At 61.9% G+C, this 14,880-nt stretch overlaps 1 protein-coding gene across 1 annotated transcript in view; it reads right to left on the bottom strand.

The window, feature by feature from the left end:
• LOC308631613 (phosphatidylinositol 3,4,5-trisphosphate-dependent Rac exchanger 1 protein-like) overlaps positions 1–14,880 on the bottom strand; it is a gene marked incomplete at its 5' end in the record, with an annotated part of 82,913 nt that overhangs the window by 23,278 nt on the left and 44,755 nt on the right. Inside the window, 7 exons of the mRNA XM_081262997.1 lie at positions 586–678; positions 2,065–2,207; positions 4,885–4,957; positions 9,714–9,789; positions 11,434–11,483; positions 11,953–12,056; positions 13,106–13,206. Coding sequence (XP_081119123.1) covers positions 586–678; positions 2,065–2,207; positions 4,885–4,957; positions 9,714–9,789; positions 11,434–11,483; positions 11,953–12,056; positions 13,106–13,206 — 640 coding nt within the window. The remainder of the gene's footprint in view (positions 1–585; positions 679–2,064; positions 2,208–4,884; positions 4,958–9,713; positions 9,790–11,433; positions 11,484–11,952; positions 12,057–13,105; positions 13,207–14,880) is intronic.

Here is a 14,880-nt window from a genome sequence, read left to right as displayed (position 1 = left end):
AAGGGCCCTCCCTGTGTTCCTCAAGGACAGGGACAGCCCAGCGGGCCAAGGCGGCTCCCCCAGGGAAGCCCTGCAGGGCGCAGGGCCTGGGTCTGGACCCAGCTACAGGGGCCACAGGTGGGGGGTCTAACAGGGTGCCCACCTCGTGACTGCCCCTCACAAAGGGCTTTGGGAGCCTGGGCTGCCTGGCCTGGCAGCTGCAGCCCCACCTCCCCACCCAGGAGAAGCTGCGAGTCTGGGGCTCAGATCCCCTCCCATTCCTTCTCCTCCAGACCATGCCCAGGGGACAATGAGCTCCTCCTGCTCGAGCCACCAATATTTAGGTTTTTTATCTTCGCAGCTCATTCCAAAACTGATTCAGAACTTGAGTGTGTCCTGGGCCTCCACACAGCGCCAGCAGGGGGCACTGGTGGGCCGCACCAGGACAGCGCCGAGCGGCCAGGGCGTCCGGCTCCCTAGTACCTGCAGGGGTCCTGGGCCCAGTTTCCCCATATGGACAAGAGAGAACACCAGCCCTCGTCCCCAGACCTGCTGAGCTGCCCTCCCACCTGCACAAGCCCCTGCCAGAGCAGCCCTGGGCCTCACCTCGGCCAGCGAGCCCCTCTGGACCGACTTCACCACCATGGCCTTGTTCTTCTCCTCGATGTCGAAGCCGTAGTCCTCCTCCTGGGGCAGGATCTGGGGGCCCGAAGCAGACCCGGTCAGGCAGGTGCCCAGGGCACCCCACCCTGATGCCCACAGGACTGGGATCTTGCTGTCTCCTCATGCCCCAGGGCCACCAGGGTGGGGTGCAGATGAGGGGCCTGCAGCACAGCAGCCAGACCAGGCCAAATACAAGCCCCACCTGCACACAGTAGGCACCTGAGGTGAGGGCACCACCTGGCTCCCGCCAGAGCCTGGTGTGTGTTCAATCTGTCACCCCTTCCTCCTGCAAACCCAGGGACAGTCCCCTCTCTACACGCTGTCTCCCCATCCACTGGCATACCATAGGTGCTCAATAAATGACTTAATGAATAAAGCAGACCCAAGACACCCAGCCCCATGACTGTGGGAGTGGAAAAGCAGCTCAAGGAGCAGCAGCCCTCTACTGCTGGAAGCAGGTGCTGGGGCTCCTGGGGACACAGGGAAATGGGCGCAGCCATGCAATAACATCCAGGGAGCCGCGCAGGTCAGACACGCCAAGCGCTCCGTGGGTATGGCAGACACGCTCCCCAGCAAGATGGACTGGACAGTCCCCCTCTGCAGCTGACCGCAGGGGAGGGCCAGCCCGGGATCAACCGCAGACCGCAGTGCAGGGCTGTGAGCAGCTTGAACTACAGGACAGCAGCTAAGGGCCGGGGCCTGCCTTGGGTGGCTGAGGGCCACACTGGAGCTGAGGGCTGGACATGGGAGTGGGGAAGGACCCCAGGCAGCAGCCAGCGGGCCACGACCCTGAGGCACTGAAGGGGAAGGAAAGGGCTCAGGTGGCTGGGGCCGGGCGAGGACAGCACCGGAGGTGGAGGGGAGAGGCAGAGTCCCCTAGGCCACGCTGAGCACTTGCAGCCCACCCTGGGTGTGACAGGAGCCCCGGAGAGGAAGGAGAAATGGAACCCACAGAAGGCACTGAGTGTCTCCACACCAGGCCGACTCCGGCTCTGACCTGGGCAGGGTGAGCGACCCGCTCTGAGCCCCTGTCCACCACCCGCTGGGACCACGCATCTGGAGGGGCTGGTGCTCACTGGTGGACAGAGAAACAGGATTTGGGGGGCTAGGCGGGTCAACTTCCTGCAAAGCTGTGAGACCTCCCTGAATTGCAGAGCTATCGACAGCCACCGAACACAGGTAGGCGCCAGTCTGAGACCCAGGCTCTGAGGGGCAGGGAAGTGGCTTTGGGAGGCCGTCCCCGGGCACAGCGCCAGGCTGCAGCAGCCGGGAAGACAAGTGGAGCTGGAACTCAGGGAGGGCGCCCAGCACCCCGGACCTGTGTGAGGAGGGCGCCTGGGCCATGCAGTGACCTGGCTCCGGCCACCTCCAATCCCACAGGAGGCCTGGGAAGGACGGTGCCCGGGCCCAGCCTGCTCCTACCAGCAGCCGCTTGGCCAGGATGTTCTCCACCAGCTTGAAGTCATTGCGAAGCTGTCTGTTCTTGCTCTTGGTCCCCTCCATCTCCTCGTCAGCCTGGAAGCGGAAGTACTGGGACTCGTCCTTGAACTCGCTCTTCTCCAGCACTGCAGACCCAGACACACAAGCCACGGTCAGATTCACAGCCACACGTCAGCCACACTTGCCACCTGGCAGCCAAGGGCTGGGCTAGCCCCACACAGGTTTGGTGTGTCCCAAACCCCCTGGCTGCTCAGGGTGTGACGGGCGTAAAGGACTGCGGAGCCCTCTGCGGATGGGACTCTGACTCGGGAAAGAGTAAGCCAGACCCCTACCTCACACCACACACCAGGACTCCTGGGGGTGGAAGACCTGCTTGTGAACAGTAAAGCCACAGTTGGCCAAGCACACGCACGCTACCTCGGGGCTAAGGCAGGTACGGACACAAATCAAGGGGGTCGGCAAACTGAGGCTCCAGGACCCACGTCTGGCCCACTACCTGTTCCTACAAATAAAGTTTTACTGGAAAGAGCCCCAACACTGTCTGCAGCTGGCAGCTCTCCAGCCACAATGCCAAGGTTGGACAGGTGTGACAGGTCACAAGGCACACAGGGCCTAAATTCCCACTATCTGACTCTTTAGAGAAAAAAGTGCTGACCCCTGTACCAGGATGAGCCAGGAAAATGCACACAAGAAACCAGATGCAGCCCGAGGCCATGGCTTAGGGTCACCAGGCACCTCCGGGCCAGGCCTCTGTGGCTGTGCTTAGCTCGTCTACCCTTGGGCAGATGGAAAGGCTGTTGCAGCCCTTCCACAGGTGGAAAGACCAACGCCCAGGCCGATAGACAAATCCGTCCAGGTCAGGGTCAGCAGCCGCACTGGGGCCCCACGCAGGCCCCTCCTTTCCCTGTGCTGCCCCCCGGGCCTGTCAGCGAGGGCTGGGTGAAATAAGCCAGGGGAATCCGGCCTGTGAGGTTCAGGTAGCCAGCTGCCTAAGGTTAGCGGGTCCCTGCGGCCAGGAGAACCAGCTGCCTAGACGCACCCCTAAAGACGGGGGATCTGGTGGCGGAACAGAAGACAAAGGAAGTGTTTCCTCTTCCTAGTCCCCAGGACACTTCGCCAGGACCCTACCTGTCTGGCCACCATATCACCTCTTTGGAGAAAACAGACACACAAATTGCTACTTCCCCCAGAGTGGGGAGCCAGGAGGGCGGGCTGGCTTGGCCTCTACTGTAAACACGAAGCTAGAAAATTCCGGGAGTGGGAGGAGAACACAGTGCTGTGTCCTGCTGGCGTGTCCCGAAAAGGCAGGGAATCCCCAGGTGAGGCCCAACTTACACCTCTCTGTGGAGGCCGCTGGCCAGGCTCTATGAGCCACACAGACCTGGAGTCAGGTCCCCTGCTTGGACCCTTGCTGACCCTGACCACATGCACGTCCAGCCTCATCCACAGGGAAAAGAGCAGACAGCCTGTATTGGCATGAGAGGGGTCCAGCCTGGGGGTATTTCTCTGGGACAGCTCAGCTCCACTGCAGGAGGTCCCGCCAGCCCCACTCTGTGCCTGCCCTGCACTTGGCCAAGGCCGCAATCCTGGGCTTGGGCTCTTTTTCCTATTTTAGCCTATTTTTGAGGTCGTGGCAGGGACAGGAGAAAAGGGCCGCACCCTGCAATTTCCCACCCTCCAGAGCGTCCAAACTGCTGGGACCCCCCTGAGGAATGTCCTCTCCCAGCAGCCTTCCTGGAATAGCAGCGGGGGTGGACCCCTAATTACCCTCACCCACAAACAAGTGGTCCGGCCCAGCTGGCTGGTGGGCGAGCAGAGCTGTTGGGAGGCCCCAGGGGCACAAGGGCAGCTTCTGGGCACACTGAGCCAGGGCAGATGGGTGACCTAGCCTCACGGGGGAAACGAACAGCAGGAAGCAGCCCGGACCCCATAAACCATGGCAGATGGCAAGGCCTCCCGGGAAAGCTGGGGAACTGAGGCCCAGCGGGGAGCCCCCCAGAGGATGGTCCCGCCCCGCCCACCAGCCAGAAGGCAGGCCTTGGGGCTGGAACACGGTGGCCGCCCCTGGTTCCCTAAATAAAGTCTGAAGGCACGTGGCCATGCCCAGCTGGTTCAGTGCTGTGTGTAGCTGCTTCTGTGTTACAAGGGCAGAGAGTGGCTGTGACAGGGACCCTGTGGCCCGCAGAGCTGAGAGCACTTGCCACCTGGCCCTTCAAGAGAAAGTTCCAAGCTGAGTTCATCAGAAGAGCGGCAGCTGGGGAGGACCCGGCCGAGGGCCCGAGGCCTAGGGTCTCCTGACCCAACACTCTCCCACCTCTGTGCCACCGCCTGGCCCTGGCCACGTGGCCCTGCCCTGGACCTCCACCAGGCCCCTGCCCCGCCCCACAGACTGAAGCCAGAAGGGTCTAGAAGAAACCCAAGTCACCACGTCCCTCCTGCTCAGAACCTCTGGGGACTCCTGCCTTGCTCAGAGTGAGAGTCCAAGGCCTCCTCACTTGCACCACCTGGAACGATCCAGAAGATGTGATCTTTCTGATTGGGACACACACAGAAACGACTGGGACCTGTTCTGCTCGTTGCTGTCCCCAGGATCTAGCACCGAGCCTGGGACACAACAGGCACCGGCTGGAGAAGAGCAGAACCATGAGTCTGGAAGGCCACGTGGGCTCAGCCACAGGCAGGAAGGCCGCCTTGACATGGGCCCCCGGAATGGCGCAAGGGGCTGGCAGGCAGCAGGAGTCGCGCTCTGAGTGACGGGCGAGGCGGGCAGGGAGGGCTGGGCAGAGGCCGGGGAAGGGTTACCGTGGTGCATGAAGCCGTTGTTGCACAGGCCCACACCGAGCGCCACGGCCTCCTCTCGTGTCTGGCAGTCTCCCTGGCATGGAACAGAGGGGCACAGTGGCCTTAGGTGAGCTGGCAACTCTGAGCCACATCCCGCCAGAGCCACCGCCCACACCTCCTCATCCACGCTGCTCCTCTAAGTCCCCTTCCACTTGAGGCTTTGTCCCTGCAACTGAAAACTTGCCAACTGACACCATCAGAACCAGGGCATGTGGTTCCTCTCAGGGCCACCTGGGCGACCCGTCTCCCCCCGGAAGCCTGGAGATGACAGGCCAGTGCGCAGGGCACTGTAGGGTTCTGCCCCAGCCGACCCTCCCTGGCAGACGTCCTGAGCAGGACCGTGCTCAGGACACACCCCCACCCCAGGGCCAGACAAGGAGTCACCATCCTGCGGGGCCACAGGAACCTCCCTGCCCAGGTGCGGGACACCTGAGGCGTGGAGGCAGGACAGGAGGCAGGTGTGTGCTTCTTCCCAGCAGCGGCCCCTGAGGTGGTCCCCGGGGCTCCCCCTCCTCAGACTTCCCTGGCGCCTGGCTCCCAGGTCTGCCCCACCTCCTCCCAGGGAGCCCTGTCCCCTGCCACCACCACCCCCGCTAAATTATCCAACATCATTTCTGTTGCCTGCAACCCAGATAATCTCAATACAGTGGCGGAGAGAGAGTGGAAGGGCAGCGGGGGACTTGGGCAGAGGACAGCAGGACAAAGGCCCAGAGGTGGGAAGGAGAAACCAGGAGGAGCAGGGCAGCCAGGGGAGCAGCCAGGCGGGGGCAGGGGCCTGGAGCCTTGCTGTGTCCCCCTGGGGACAAGGCTGCAGTCCTGAAGTCTGTGGACTGAGAAAGGAGCTGGGGAGGGGGTCACTGGCAAGAGGCCCTCCAGCCGCCTCCCTCCCCAACAACTGGCCAAGGAGCGGCAGAGGGTTCTGCGGCCCTCCCTGCCAGCAGCCTGGGGTGAGGAGGGCATTTTCCCAGGTTCAAGGGATACCGCTGCTCTATCAGAGGTGGCTGCAGCTGAGCACAGGCCAGGCCCTGAGCAGGTGGGGGCAGCTCGGCCTTGGGTTTACTGATCCAGCCAGACAGTGCTAGAGAGCCAGTGAGCTCAGGCCCAGCTGAGGGAGGGCACAGGCCAGGCCCTGAGCAGGTGGGGGCAGCTCGGCCTTGGGTTTACTGACCCAGCCAGACAGTGCTAGAGAGCCAGTGAGCTCAGGCCCAGCTGAGGGAGGGCCCCAAGGGGCTGCAGCCCAGGCAGCCACCCCCAGCTGCCAGGATGGCAGGAGGGACATCCAGGGTCCAGGTGGCGCAGGCCCAGCTCAACAGTCAGGCAGGCGGGGCAGCATCTGGCATCCACCTGACTTCTGGGCAGCCTGGGCTCCCCACCCTGAGGGACCTGGGGCAGGTGACCAGCGAGGTCCCTCACCACAGCAGGGCAGACACAGGTTAGAGTGACAGGTCCTGGATTCATCACCTGAGAGCAAACCTGTCATCCTGGGTTGGCAATCACCACTGGGGGCATTTTGTCCCCTGTGGGGAGAGGCACAAGCTAACCAGGCTCAGAGGCCATGTATCTCACTGGGGTCCTCAGCCCCATCCTGCCCACTCACGGCTCACCCTCGGGCTTCTGCCCTGCTGCGCACGCCACTCCCCTGGGGCCTTTGCACCTGCTCTTTCCTCCACCTAGGGTGCCGCCCTGGGCTTTTCAGGCCTCAGCACTCGGTCACCTGCTCTGAGTCCTCCCCTAACTATCCCAAAAGTAGTCCCCAAGCCCTCCCCCACAAGTCCTCCCCAGAAACACCATTCGTCCCTCTCACTGCCCAGCACACTGGGGGCTACTGTAGGGTGGTTAGGGGAAGGACTCAGAGCAGGTGACCGGTGCTGAGGCCTGTTCTGTTTAAGGTCTGTCTCCCAGTAGAATTCGCACCATGTGGGCAGGGCCCTGGCACTGGCCTGTGCACTCACATGGCCTCACATGGAAGCCCAAGCCTAGCCCTGATGGGACATAAAACATGGAAGGAAGCGGGGAGGGGAGTGGAGGGCCGGGAAGCTGACCTTGAGGCCGCTCTGCAGGGTTCTGTGCCCCTGAAACAGGGGGATCATCCCGCCACACCCCAGAGCTCTGGGGGATGAAATGGGTTCCAGGGGTCCCGCTGGGTTGAAGGCAGCAGAGGTGATGCAAGGCCGTGGGGCAGTGGGAAAGGCCCTCTGCATGAGTCTGAAGGCCCGCGCAGGCCTCTCGTGCCGAGCATGTGCCAGTCTGGGCGGTCAAGCCAGAAGCAACCACCACACCTGAGCTGCCTGACAGGGGAAACTGAGGCATGGCAGGCTGGCTCTCCCCACCACCAGGTCATGGCTGGGGAAACTGAGGTTCAAGGTGTTCGGCGGCCCAGGACTCTGTCCCTGTTCAGCTGTCACCCTCACTCCTGGCCTCTGCCTCTCCTGCACTAGCCCTCGCTGCCCATGCTGAGCCCAGCTGCAGTCGGCGCCTGCCATCTGCCTGGGAAGGGAGTTGGCAGAGCAGGCAGGCAAGGTCCTGCCAAGCCACATGGACGTCGGCACACTCATGCCCTCTGAGCCTGGCTCCGTGGCCTGGTCCCACTCGCTCCAGCCCCAGCCCCATCCCACCAACCCTGTCCCCTGGGCATCTAGGAGCCTGGGCAGCAGGGAGAGGGGAGAGCATGAGCTCTGTGCTGCCCACTGTGACCGCGGCGGTCAGCTGACCTCTCTGAGCTGCAGTGCCTCACCCGTGTTTCTGCCCATCCTCGCCAAGGTCTGCACGCTGGAGTGGTCCACGCACACATGACCAGGGCCACCATCAATACAGGGCATCTTTACAGCTGACCGCGAGGCACCACAGCCCCAGCCTCTACAGTGTCCTACGACTGGTGCCCAGAGGCAAGTTGGGGAACCCCAGCCTCAGTTCCTCATCAGTAAAATGGATCAGGGCTGTACCTTCACCAGGCCATTCTGAGGGTTAAATGAACTAGGAGGAGAGCAGGTCAGAACTGACCCTTACCCTCAGAACTAAAAGACTCCCTGCCTGGGTAGTGAGTCCAGAGCTCCTCGTGAGCATCAAGGGAGGAATCCTGAGCAATCCCAGCTTCTCTCAGAAATTCCTGTCCATTTACCCACAAACCGGATTAGGGGACCGTCTGGCCAATGAGAACTAAGCAGAAGACGGTGGGTCAAGGGACAACTGTGAGAAGTTTTCTCCCTAATGTGAAAATTGAAAAAGCACTTTCAAACTGAACTGCTGCTGGCTTTGGGCCATAGTTCATTATAAATGAGATACCTGGAGGTGTGGCAGCCATTTGTGATTGTGAGGCAACTAGCAAGAAGCTAAGAGAACCAAACAGAAAGGTGCATTTCTGGGTGAAAATAGCATTGCTGGGTTCTAGGACCGTGAACTCTGAACATTTAGTTATATAAGAGAAAATGTCTTTACTGTATTAAGTCCAGTTCCTACTATGAGAAGACAAAAGCATTTCTAACTGATTCAGTAGGCATTCAACTGACATTTTGTCCTAAGGAGCAGAATAACCTACAAGTTAGAAATAAGGAGATGTCCAGAGGGAGGGGAAGCCCCCTTGAGCCACTCTATTACATGTTCTCTGTTGCTCCTGCTGAGGTTCCAGGTGTGGATGGGCCTTTGATGTCATATCCTGTCTTGTTGGTTCCAAACACTCCTCAGACCTGCCCCACCCCCAGCCTTTGGGGAAACATCTACTTTTCCCTGTGACACCAGCAGGCTGTTCCCTGGCACAAGTGGAGTCTGGGAAACATGAAGCCACAGAGTCCATAGCAGTGAGGCCCGGGAAGCTCAGAGCCCCAAAGCCAGGGCTGTCTGGGCTGCAGCCAAAGCACCTGAACTACAAAGCAGGCACCCACGTGGCAGCTCACCTGCCCGAGGATCACCTGCCCGAGGCACAGCTGCCCAAGGCTCACCCGCCTGCTGCACACCTGCCCGTGGCTCGCCTGCCTGCCGCACACCTGCCTGCTGCACACCTGCCTGAGGCTCACCCGCCTGTTGCATACCTGCCTGTGGCTCACCTGCCTGTGGCTCACCTGCCCGTGGGCTCACCTGGCAGCCGCACACCTGCCTGAGGCTCACCTGCCTGCCGCACAGCTGTGAGGCCAACTCTGCAGACGTCCCCACTGCTGTCTCTTGGTCTCACTGTCCCATGCCCGCGAATCCCCCTGTGGTTTCTTTAGCCTTCTTCGCTGACAGAACTTGGGCCCGCCTCGGGTCCTCCGCAGGAGGTGAGGACTGCACTAAGAGCTACACTCGCCAAGCAGTGACTCCCACCAGGCTGCGTTTTTTACAGGTGGGCAACCTGAGGCACAGATACGGTAACCAGCGGCCCGCCCGAGGTGACGCAGCCAGGAAGTAGCAGAGCCAGGATGTGAACCGGGTCCGCCTGGCATGCCTCTGGGCTGACTGCACAGAGTCCCCAGGGGGCAGTGCAGTGGGGGGTTAGAGGCCCTGCGCTTCTAGACAGCAAGTCTGAGCCCAAGGCCAGGGTCTTGCAACCCCCCCGATTTGGGGCTGGGGTTGTGGCTCAGCGGTACAGCAGTCGTCTAGCATTTGCGAAGCCCTGGGTTCAGTCCTCAGCACCACACAAAAATAAATAAATGTCCAACTACAACTAAATGTGTGTGTATATATATATACACACACACAGACACACACAGACACACACACATATTTAAAAAAATAAAACAACACAAGGCTCCACATTCCAGGAAGCCCCCCTCCTCGGGCAAAGCCAGATGTTGGCCGCCCAGGTCAGGGGTCCTCACCTGGGCCAGCAGCCAGTCGACCAGCTTGCTCCCGGGCAGCACGGACTTGTAGGTCTTCAGGTGGTAGTCACGGTCTCTGCGAGGAGGAGGGGGTGACAGATGAGCAGGGGACGCAGTGGGGCCTCCTGGGCTTGCCGAGATCTCGAGGCGCAGGGCAGGGGCCAGGCAGAGGCCCAGCCCCGACCCCACACCTGAGCCACAGTGTGACGTCCCCCCGGGCCTCCCCTCCCCCAGGGCACAGGCACTAGGCTCTAGGGCTCTCTCACTCTCGCCCGAGGACCTCAGCCGGGGCACTGTGCCCTCCGAGGGACCCGTGGGCTATCAGGAGCTGGGGTGGGTGCTGCTGGCATCTTGTGGTGGAAGCCGGGGGCCGCGGAACATCCTCAAAGAGGACTCATTTGGCTGAGATGCCTCAGCGCACAGGCCCAGGAGCCCGGGACCCTCACATGAGAAAACTCAGCCTTTCCCTGTCCTTCCCTCTGTTCTGTGTGACGGTCCTAGGTTCAAAGATCCCGGCTATGGTGACACAGAAGCCCCTCTCTGGGGCCAGGGTGGCCAGCGAGGTCCCCGGGTCTCTCCTGTGAGCCCTGTGGCAGCGGCAGCCTGGACCATCCCGCAGCCTTCCAGGTAGCCCCCGGTTTCCGAGGCCTGCCTGAGAGGCCGAGGAAGGGTCTGGCTGAAGAACTGCTCCAGCTTCAGAACCGGGAGCCCAGCAGCCGCGGTGCACTAGTGAAGGCCCCGGGGCCACTTCCCCAGGCTGGCCCAGGGCAGCAGCAGAGCAGAGGAGCCAGGAGGCAGGACTGGGGACCAGGGTCGGGTACCAGGGACCCAGGAGAGCCGGCAAGAGCTAAGGATGGGGCAGAGGAACGTGCAGCCGGGGTAAGAGTCTGGTGGCCCTGGGACCCTGCATCCACCACTGAAGCTTCACATAGGGAATGATCGCTCGATGGCAATGGCGCCCACAGAGCCAGCACCACTCAAGGCACCTCCTATGAATTTAGCCCCACGGCACCTCAGAGCTGTGAGTGACTCTGTGCCCCTTTTACAGAGGCAGAGGCAGAGGCGAGCACTGGATCCACCACTCACTCAGGATGGCCCCGGCTGCAGGCCTACGCTGCCCAGCGTCAGCCCTTTTAATTTCAATTCAATCCAAAAATAAAAAATAAAACTTATAAAATAACATTAAGTCAAATTAAAGATCACGTTCCTCAATCTCCATGTTTGAAAATGCCATGTGACTAGTGCTCCCATATGGGACAACGGACACAGGGCACTTCCACCAGTGTAGGCAGCTCTACTGGACAGCAGGGCCCCAAATGAAGTGACAAGCACAGAGCACGGCGGAGACACCACGTCTGAAGGGTGAAGAGCATCCCATGCAGCGGGAAGAGCAAGTGCAAAGGCCCCGGGGCACATCCTGTCATCCCCACTCCAGAGAAAAAAGTCAAGGTACAGGGGGTGTCGAGTGACTGCCCGAGGTCACAGAGCTGGCAACTAGCAGGCACATTCAAACTCAGCCAGTCCCTGGTTCTAGGGTTGACACCCTCTGCCCTCACCGCAGTGCTTCCCAACAACCGCCCACTCCATCCTGTGACAAACCTCCAGGGTAGGTACCGCTATTAGCCCACTTGATAGAGAAGGAAAGTGAGGCTCAGAGAGGCGAAGGTGCCAGCCCCAGGCCACACATCTGAGAAGAGGTAGAAGTGAAGTGGGGACTTACTTGATCACCGGGGTGTGGAGGCTGTGGAGACGGCAGTACAGCCTCACACCCTGAAAGAAGAGAGAGGGGAGTTGGGATCAGGCCACACGGTTCGGGGCCCCGAGGCTGCTGGAGAGTGCAGTGATGGCCCTCAGAACAGAGCAGGGGCTGTCCCGTGGCGCACGCCTGTGATCCTAGGGGACTGGGAGGCTGAGGCACGAAGAGCTTGGGTTCAAAGCCGGCCTCAGCAACTTAGAGAGGCCCTGTCTCAAGACACAGGGGGTTGGGATGTGGCTCGGAGGTCAATGGTTACGGCCCCGGGATTCAACACCCAGTGCCAGAAACACAACACAACAAGACATCAGGGTCGGGGTGGGGTTGGCAGGGGAAGTGGAGGGGAAGACAGGCCGCTGGACAGAGAGAGGCCTGCTGTGCATGACCTCTGCTGGGTCAGGGTCATGGGTCAGGTGTCAGCTCAGGGTGGAGGGTGGCAACCCTGGACATGATGCCAGGTCATGGGTCAGGGTGGAGAGCACCTGCCTTGGACATGATATCCTCCAGCTCGCTCCGGGCCTTGTATGTGCCATCGTCATAGCGGAAACGGTACATCACCTGCTCGTTCTTGAACTGGTGCTTGTCAGAAACTGGAGGGAACCAGGGACGGCCAGTAAGGCTGGGCACCCCCCCCCGCTCCCCACCCGTGCCCAGTGGGCTGGCTGGCCCCACTTCCCCAGTTCGCAGAGGAGGAACGCAGGTCCCCTGCAGTGCAGGGCCACCGGAGACCTCCGGCAGGCCAGGCACCTACGGAGGAGGGGCCCAGACCACCTGTCTGGCTCAGCCTGTGGGGGGCCCAGGGGTCTCAGCCACACAGCCTCCAAGTCACCCTGGATGCTGTGATCCCTGCAAATCCTGCTAGGCCCAACCTCCGAACCCCAAGCTCTCAGGCCAGGCCCCCCAGCCCCACAGCTGCCCCCGCTGGGCTCCTGCTCCCACCTGGGACCCAGCACCTCTGCCCAGCAGCAGAGGAAGCGGGAGGTGCGGCCCTGAGCCGCAGGTTCTCTGCAGGACTCAGCAAGGGCCTCGCCCCCACGCATGCGAGAGCCACCGCCCTGTGGGCCAGGACGTCCTGGGCCTCATCCCCCGACAGCCCGCTCAGAGGCAGCCACCCTGGCTTGGGCTGCCCCCACCGGGAACCACAACGCCCCTCACCTTTGGGTACTGGCCTGGGCCCCCTTCCCAGAGACCCCCAGACCCCACTTGGAGATGAGCCACCGCGACAGGTCACCTCCCGCCCTGCTCTCGCTCCTTGGGCACCCACACCTCCTGGACACAGACCTTTACTTCTGGGTTTTATCCTTCCCCAGTGGCAAGGCCAGCTCCCCGGGGACAGGCGGCTGCACTGCCTGCCCACCCCGTGTGGCCAGCATGCCCAGCCTGGCGCTTGGTAACTGCTCGTGGAACACTGAAGCTTGGGCCGTGACCCTCCCCTCTGAAAGGTGGGGGGGACATCCCTTCCACTACCTCTCCCAGGTGTCCCTGTCTGCTCCTGTCCCGGGGGAAGGCCGGGAAGCAGCCGTGTGAGGACATCCGGGGGCAGGGCGGGCGGGGAAGCGGGCAGCTGCCCAGGAGGGCCCGGCTCGCGGCCGCGCAGTCTGCCTGGTCTGACGCCCGCCCACCGCGGCCGGCCACGCACCGTGGTGGATGATGCCGTTCTCCAGCAGAGCCTGGCCCAGGTTGACCCCTTCCTCCGTCTTGCTGATCTCGCCGATCTCCAGGAGCCAGGCCACAAACTCACTGTGGGAACAGGAGATAGGGCTGGGGGCCGGGGCTGGGGGGCTGGAGAGCTGGAGGGCCAGGGCTAGGGGGCTGGAGGGCTGGGGGCCTGGGGGGCTGGAGAGCTGGGGGGCTGGGGGGCTGGAGGGCTGGGGCTAGCAGGCCGGGATGGGGGGCCGGGGCTGGGGGCCAGGGCTGGAGGGCCAGAGCTGCGGGGCCGGGGCTGCAGGGCTGGGGCTGGGGGGCTGGGGCTGGGGCTGGGGGCTGCAGGGCCGGGCCCGGCCATGGGACCCTGAAGCCAGTCAGAACCTCCCACGGAAAGCGAGGCTGGGGAGCCCAGCCTGGCCACCAGTGGAGGCCTGCGCATCTCCCATTACCCATGGCAGAGGGACACATGGCCAGGCCCTGGGTCTGCCTCAGGCTCAAAGGATGGAGCAGTGGACGGATGGGTGGACCAATGAATGGACAGACAGACAAGTGATGGACAGGTGACTGGCAGGCAAGTAGATGGGCCGGTAAAGGAAAGGAAGGTGAGAGGATCTTCCCTTCCTGAAAGGTGCCAGACTCTTCCTGCCCCAGGGCCTTTGCACTGCCTGTTCCCTCTGCCTGGAAATGCCCTTCCCCAGCTCTTCACGTGGCCTTCTTTTCATCCTTCAGGTCTCAGCACAAACATCACCTCCTTGAAGGAGGCGCGTTGTCTGGCAACACAACCCACTCAGTAGCCCTGTTCTTCCTCCATAGCGCTTATCACTGTCTGAATTTATCTCATTTGCAGATTTATCCCTTTCTCAGCCACCTCCTACAGCCAGAACGTAATCTCCCTGTGAACCGAGTGCTACCTACTGTGTCCCAGCCTGGGAGAGGCCTCACGCACAACAGGACGCACTAATCATCCACAAAACAAATAAAGGAAGCAACCATCAAGCAACAGCAGGAAGGCCAGGGAGACAGTGTGTCGGGGGGCAGAGAAGATGGGCGGCTCTCGAGCCCAGCACACCCGGTGGGGAGAGGCCAGCCAGGCCAGGGCCCCGCTCCCGGGAGATCTTCCTGGGCTCAGCACAGAATTTAGCCCTCATGAGAGAGCAGGAAGGGGGACCTGTTTTGTGCTCAATGACAGCAGGTGGCAGCCAGCCAGGGCCCCACGCTCTCCTGCTCACTGAAGCCTGCTGTCCCGCGGGGAAACTATTTTTAGCCTCCCGGGGTTTGGCAGGGGAAGCCCTTCGGTGTGTAGGCAGCGGTGTGCCAGGCAGTCAGAAAGCCCTGCTGGAAGCGGGAAGGAGACCAGCGCGGGGAAGGAGAGCGCTCACTCTCAGAGTCCCACAGCCCAGCACCCAGACCCGCTGCCAGCAGCTGCAGGAGGGAGCGGATGTCTGCGTGCCCACTCTCGGAAGCCGGGACCCAGCGTCCAGCTGCCCACCAGCTGTCCGGCTGGGGGCCACCTCTAGCACTGGCCAGCAGCCCTGAGCCAGGAAGGAGGGACAGGAAGTGGCTGCGGGGGTGGGAGAAGACAGTCACAGGACAACAACATGGACCCATGAGCTCCCAAGCTGGACCTTGCCACCTTCTGGGGATCAGGAAGGTTCACGGCGTTCTGGACAAATTTGGGTGACTTTCTATCCCTGTCTGGGCCTCACAGGGTCCACCTGGCAAGGGGTTCACTCAGGAACCTTCTGGGTTTGGTGGGGGTACCTTGTG

This window comes from Spermophilus citellus (genome assembly GCF_964194105.1).
Source record: "Spermophilus citellus genome assembly, chromosome: 12".
Lineage (NCBI taxonomy): Eukaryota > Metazoa > Chordata > Mammalia > Rodentia > Sciuridae > Spermophilus > Spermophilus citellus.
This window is presented reverse-complemented; position numbering and strand designations above follow the sequence as displayed.